This window comes from Asparagus officinalis, chromosome 5, assembly GCF_001876935.1.
Source record: "Asparagus officinalis chromosome 5, Aspof.V1, whole genome shotgun sequence".
NCBI lineage: Eukaryota > Viridiplantae > Streptophyta > Magnoliopsida > Asparagales > Asparagaceae > Asparagus > Asparagus officinalis.
Window position 1 is genome coordinate 48,357,246 of NC_033798.1, and position 7,096 is coordinate 48,364,341.

The 7,096-nt window shown below is 49.1% G+C and overlaps 1 protein-coding gene across 1 annotated transcript; it reads left to right on the forward strand.

The window, feature by feature from the left end:
• On the forward strand, window positions 546-5,899 carry LOC109843886. Its single transcript, XM_020412847.1, has 7 exons — window positions 546-642; window positions 1,412-1,521; window positions 1,824-4,040; window positions 4,127-4,321; window positions 4,401-4,775; window positions 4,855-5,010; window positions 5,087-5,899. The coding sequence occupies exons 2-7, from the start codon at window positions 1,419-1,421 to the stop codon at window positions 5,833-5,835; spliced, it is 3,795 nt and encodes a 1,264-aa protein (XP_020268436.1). The 5' UTR covers window positions 546-642; window positions 1,412-1,418; the 3' UTR covers window positions 5,836-5,899.

The following is a 7,096-nucleotide window of genomic DNA, read 5'->3' on the forward strand; positions in this document are numbered from 1 at the left end:
ACCTGATCCTGTTGAAGGCTTTGGAGCAGGAGAAATGACATCTGGTTTGGAAAGACTTCGGGTGACAACTCCACCCATCCCTGTTGAAGGTGTTGGCTCTGATTTGGGTACCCACACCAACTTGTTTGTAGGCGGCCGTTTGACCGTCGTTTCTTTCTGCATCTCCTCTGCTTTCTTCAAGAGAGCTCGGGCCTGTGCAAGCAGTGCACGGCGTTTCTTGATTCGCTCCTCGAGGGTTGAGCGATTCCTAGTGACACGAACCCATTTGTTCGTTTCTGTTTTGGAGGAGGAGTTGGTTACATACCATTGTTGCTCTTGGCGTTGCCTTGATTTGAGGTCTTCGTTGTAGCGGACCCCATCCATAGGCTCCAAAGCTTTTTGGCCTCTTGTGCATGGTCCCCCCCTCCTTTATTTTGAATTTCAAGAGAGAACCCCACCCCCAAAACCGAATTCTTTCCCCCCATTTTCGGTTTTCTTTCTTCTTCCTCCCCCTCTTTCCTCCATTGATTTGCTCTTGAGAACCCTTCAATCCCTTAAAAGATTCGGGATTTTGACGGGTACCCATTTGCCGGAATCTTCTCCTCTTTCAAACGAGGGTCTTGGCCTCCATTTCCGAGCCCGAAGGAAAACTCCTTTGACTTGGTAAGTTTTTCTTCACAAACCCCTTATTTTCTTGCAAAGATCATGTCTTTATGCTTGTAATAGATAAGGGTTTATGGATGAAATAAGCATTTGGGGGGTTTTATTGCAAAAACCGAAACTATAGGGGTTTATTTGCAAAATTCGTGGGTCTGAAATTTTGGGGGCTCTTATGCAAACATGAACTGAAATTTGGGAGGCTTGGGTTCGTGTTTGTTTCTTCAAGAAATGGGGGTGCTTTGTGTAAGAGGGTTAAAGAACTGTTTGAGGGGTTTATTTGCAAAACAGTCCCTAAATATTTGGAGGGGCTTATTGTCAAAAGAGCCACGAATTTGGGGCTGAAATCCAAGAAGTTTAAACCCCCGACCCTTGATCGAATTTTTGGTAAAAGCATATGGATGCAAAACCAAAAGTTCATGGAGGGACTTTTATGTAAAATTGACCAAATTCTGCAAAAGGGCTTATTTGCAAAATTTGATCAAAATTATAGGGTACCGGGATGTTCGATGATCAAGTATGATGACCATAACCCGAGTCATACGTGTCCTTGACCTGAATTTGGCCTTGAGCACGAGGGGTATTTTGGGTATTTCACCAAAATTTTCCGCGAAATGACGATTATCGTTTCGCGTGCACGAAATTCGTAGGCTTAATTAGACTTTAACTACAAAATCCTATTTGTTATTAGGATTTCGAGTCCAAGTGCTTAATTTCCCTTCTTCCGATATTTCGTGTATATATATCGTACCTGATGTACTGCTCTTCATTGCAGATTCACGATGTCTCCCCGTCGGTCTCGTCTTTCCGGGAGTCACCCTTGCTCGCAGCATGGCGTGGAGGAGGCTCCTACGACATCATCTCCAGTGACCTCTTGCTTTGGGGGTAAGAATCTTATATATATTTTTTTCTTTTATCCCGGATTGACCTCTCGCGGGTCATGACGGAAGAACCGATACCCCTCCCGCGGGGGTTAAGGTTTCGGACTTGCTTTGCTTAGCCAATTCAAGTCCTCGGTTATATTGGGGCGATCTCGTGTTGCCTTACACCTTATAGGTCGGTATATGTTATCACGGTGTCTACGTGATGACGCATACCGTTCTCCCGGTGTAGGGCACTCGAAATCGAATAATCTCGTCTTGCGTTTATGACATGGATTTTCTGACTCCATCTTTGCTTTGTTGCAGTTGAGTTTCCCGGGGGTAGTCTCCCTCATCATGCCCCTACCGGTTGTAGTAGGGAAGTGTTTTCTTCGGCTTCTGCCAGGCAGATCATCGATCCCCTTCCGCAGTTCGACAGAGATCGCTCAGACGAGTTCTGTCGCTTGATAAAGGATGGAGGGCGTCACTGTTTACGCCAACTTATCACCGATGCTCCTCTCACCGCAGACGCCACTTCTACTGAAGCTTTAAAGAAGCCGGGTTTTCTATTCGGGGATCGCACCGAAGATCCTGCCGCGCTGACTCTTGCTGAGGAGCACTGGCTTACCCTTGACGAGGGAGCTCTTTTATATATCCCCTCTATTCCTCGCCAGTGCTCTTTTACTGACTTGGAGAAACAGGCTGTGGGGCGACAGATGTCCTGGCCTCTTACCAATGCTGTTACACACGTTCAGTGCGGATACATTTCTCATCACAAGAGTCCCGGTTCTCTGGGGTATCAATCCATTTGTGGCCTTCGACCCGGGATCATGGGTCTTGACACTGCACCTCCAGGCGAGGTATCGGCGGCCGCTCTCACCGTGAGGAATCGTTTAGCTCATCTGGGAAGACAATTACCTCGACTGGATTACCGATGTTATGGTTGGGCTTCCTCACTGGCTAAGGGATGGTGGACCCGTTTGACCAGTTATGTTCTGGGACGCTGGGAGAGAGACTTGAAGGGTAGTGGATTATATACGCCCATACGGGCTACTATGTATGGACTTCCCGTTAGCTGCCGTCACTTCTTGGCATTGCTCGAGACATATATGCCTGATAGTAATACCTTCTTGACCAGTGGCGGAGAGCTAGGGTTGGCTCTTCATGAGATGCACCAGGTTTCCGGGCTTTCGATGGGAGATTGCCCGTATCAGGAATACTTCCCTTCTAACCAACAGTTGGAGTGTTTGAAGAAGGATACTCCCGATGTGTATGACACTCTCTGGGACCTCACCTGTCATTATCACACCTGTTTGCTCCAGAGTTCTCCTCCAGCGAAGACGAAGAGGAAGATCAGCTTGAAGCAGTTTGCTGTTTACCTGTTTCCTAACTTGGAGGATGATTCCGAGGAGTCCATACATGAGTTAGGCGTTTTGACCCCTGCCGCTATTAATGAGCTGATGGAGAAGAATGAAACTCATTCTTATACCATTGCTAGTGCCGAGGGGGCTTTTCCGGCCGGGACTAAGTTTCGATCGTTCCTCTATCATGCCCAGAAGTCTATCGATCCTCGGTCTCTGTTAGCTGGCTACCTTGCTCTTTGGCTGAAGAAGTGTGTTGTTCCATATCAGTCTTCAGACGCTCTACCCCTCGAGGTGCTCTTCCCTGCGGTCCAGCTAGCTTATGGGAGGGAGCTTTCTCTGCTTCCAGCGATGGTTGCCAGCATCCATTGCGGGCTTAGGGGTGTAGTTCGTGTTCTTACCCAAGTGGGTTCTAAACCCTCGACTGAGCTTACCTGCCCGAAGGTTGAGCTGCCCTACGCTTATTTGATGGCGTGGTTCGTTCTTCACCGTCCGGACTTGATGTCGGCGCCCAGCGCCGTTGATGTTCCCGTTCCTTTCCTACAGCTGTTGGAGGAGAGTAGATGGGTTGGGAAGAAATTTGAAGATGTACAAAAAGAACTTCGAGTTCGCAGGAACTGGGAGTTCTTCAAATGCTTCCCTCGCTTTTCGGGACGTTATGGCGAGGAGTTGACTGATATGGAGAAACCCCGAACTAACCGGACTGCTCTCGACGTCGGTTGTTTCCGCTGGTTGGTGAACATCCGAGTCGGGTATCTTGTTCTCCGGGTGAAGGACCGCTGCCACATAGAGCCTTACCTTCCCTGCCGTTTCGCACGTCAGTTTGGCTATGACCAACTATACGTTGGGAATCCGAGTCGTAGTTTGCGTGTTGAGGGAGGACTCGTTGACGGCGTACGGGCGTGGTTATGGACCATGGTTGGCTGCACCGGGGCTCAGTTTGCTCTTCCCTCCTATAAACGCAAGCCGATGATTACCTTCCTCAGCTGTAAATGGTTCCTCTCTGCCGATGAATCCATAAGTGTGAGGAGTCTTTCGGAACTAGAATCCGATCACTTGGTTCAATCTGCTATGATGGCTGCTCGCAGGGCTGAGCCTGCTCAGAGACAGAGGAAGAAGTCCACCGGAATTCCCGAAGGGGAGTATGCAGATATAGATACCGACCAAGCAGAACTTGATACAGGTTTGTCATGCTCTTTGATCCTCTTTCTCGACTTCAATTGGTATTGGCGAAAGATCTGGTTCATGAGATGATTCTTGTTGTTTCAGGTGGGGTAGCCGACGACCATGGGTCGCTCGCTTCCCGTCGTGCGAAATCCAAGTTTGGTGGCCAAACTTCGCATGACCGCCCCGTTGGTTCTATGAGGGGTGATCCTTCGAAAAGGAAAAAGATTGCCCATAAACCTCATGTTGATCAGCGCTCCCATGGGGTAGATTCAGGAGGCTTTGCCGACGGGGAGGAAGGTAACATTTTGTTGTACCCACTTTTATTGCTTTAAGATGATTTACCTTCCGGGATCCCTGATCCTGTTTCATAATTCAGGGTTCTTCGAGGAGGGCGAGCTTCCACCAGGTCCGGTATTCTCTGGGGCTGACAACATGGACTGCTTCATGCAGCAGGTGTGCGACGCCCTTCGTGATGGCTCCCTGGGCATTGATCTGAACATCGATCTTGGGCAGGCAGATGGTGTTGATCCCACCGGTTCATTTTCAGATATACCTACATCCGGTGCTGCAGGTGTTGCGACAGAAGGGCCAGACGGGGATGGGGCCTCCCCTATTGCAGATTTCGAAGAGCAGGGATATGTTCCTGCACCGGTCTTCCCGAGACCTGACTCTGGACTGTTAGCCGATATGTTAGCTGAACAAGCTCCCACCGGGACTGTGAGACCACTCTTTGAGAGTGATTCATCCACAGGTATATATCCAATTTCCTCTCTTCTTTGCTTGTCTCAGTCTCCATTTTGACTAATAAAGAAGTGCAACTATATGACCAGGCGCTGTACCTGATTCTGCTATAGCTTCGGGTGTTTTCCCGCCTTCGCCTAATACGACTGACTTGCCCACGAGGGTTGATATACCTTCCATGAGCATTCCTGTCGTTACTTCGGAGCCTGTCGAACCCCAACCCGAGGGGATTTCCGCCGGTATAGGTATACCTCGAATTTCCCTTAGGGTCTTTTCGATTGTATTTAATAGTTTCTTGACCTCCCATACTGCTGCTTGCAGGTTCTCGACCGTCTCTATATGAGCAGGTCCATGCTCTCTTGGCCGATACCAATCCAGATGGGGATGTCTTCCGCACTGACCTCGGCTTCTTTACTGCCTTTTATAACGGCGTGATTGATAAGCTTCTGCACAGAGGGTCTTCTTTTGATCAGTTCAGGCGTTCCTTCTCCCGTCACATGATGATGATGAGGGAAGAGGGATATCCGGATTTGGCCGATTCCTTTACAGCTGATTTCGCTGCCCTGGAGTCAGAGATTCGAGAGCTGAGGGAGTTGAAGGCTGGTGGAGCTCCCTCTTTTGCATCTTCTCAGGTGGAGGATAGGTTGACGCAGTGGCATGAACTGCGATCTTCCGTTGGCAGCGAGCTTCGATCACGTGAGCGCACTGTCGAGCAGCTGATGGCCTCTCTGGCGAGGAAAGACACCAGCAGAGCTGAGTTAGTGAGCTCCTTAGATTCCACTCGTGCAGAGATAGCTAGACTGAAGGAGGCCTTGGAACGCGCCGAAGAATCTGCCGCTACCATTTCTGAGGAACTGGTTGGGTTGGAGCGTTCTCGTGAATGGACACTCGACAGGCTGGGATCAGTGCAGGAGGGGTTGATGAAGCTACGACACGAAGCCGCAGAGGTTCTCAACAGTTCCGAAGATTCTGTCCGAGCTAGCCTGCAGGCGGAGTTCGAGCAGGACTATATGGACAGGCTCTCTGGTTTAGAGTCTCATATTCTTAGCCGTCGGTTGCCTTCGGACTAACGAGCTTTTGTTGTATGCTTTTGACTTGATTTATTAATAGAAAATCCGCATTTGCTTCTTTTGTGTTTTCTCTGTATCTCTTCCGAATGACAGATTTATGGGATTTTTGGCAAACCCCCAGCCATCAACGGGTTTGAGGTGCCTTTACCGATTACCGTTTGAATCGGGCTAGCATGCGGATTGTCGAAATCCGTTCCGCATGTAACGTTGTGCTGAGAGAGTAAACTCTCTGAGGCTTTGTGCTATGATCTTGAATACATAGGCTTCGTCTTTCTCACGGGAATAGACTACCCGGCAACGCGTGTTAGGCGTTGACTTTGGGGTTTTTGGCAAACCCCCAGCCTTCAACGGGTTTGATGTGCCTTTACCGATCACCGTTTGAATCGGGCTAGCATGCGGATTATCGAAATCCGTTCCGTATGTAACGTTGTGCTAAAGGAATGAACTCCCTTAGACTTGCTGCTACGACTTCGAATACGTAGACTTTGCCCTTGTTACGGGAATAGGCTACCCGGCAACACGTGTTAGGTGTTGACTTATCCCTACTTAGGATTCGGGATAAAATTCCCCACGCACCAAGTGCGCGGATTGGAAGTTGAAAGTTGTGTCAAAATAGGAGAGGAAGAATTTTATATTCTATCTCCCGCTGGAAAGGAAACTTGAGGTGGGATTCCCCACCCCCAGTATCTGGAAGGATGAACTGGGAATGGGATCTCCACTCCGAGCACCCGGAATGATGAACTGGGAGTGGGGTCGCCACTCCGAGCATCGGAAAGGTCCGAGGAGAGGAAGAATTTTATATTCTATCTCCCGCTGGAAAGGAAACTTGAGGTGGGATTCCCCACCCCCAGTATCTGGAAGGATGAACTGGGAATGGGATCTCCACTCCGAGCACCCGGAATGATGAACTGGGAGTGGGGTCGCCACTCCGAGCATCGGAAAGGTCCGAGGAGAGGAAGAATTTTATATTCTATCTCCCGGTGGAAAGGAAACTCGAGGTGGCACACCCCCAGAATCCGAAAGGCTCAAACGACCCTAACTGTCGTAAGGTTTGGTCATTTGACTCTGAAGAGGAAGAATTTTATATTCTATCTTCAGCTGGAAAGGAAACTCGAGGTGGCACACCCCCAGAATCCGAAAGGCTCAAACGACCCTAACTGTCGTAAGGTTTGGTCATTTGACTCTGAAGAGGAAGAATTTTATATTCTATCTTCAGAACTGGAGAGGAAGAATTTTATATTCTATCTCCAGCAAAAGAGGG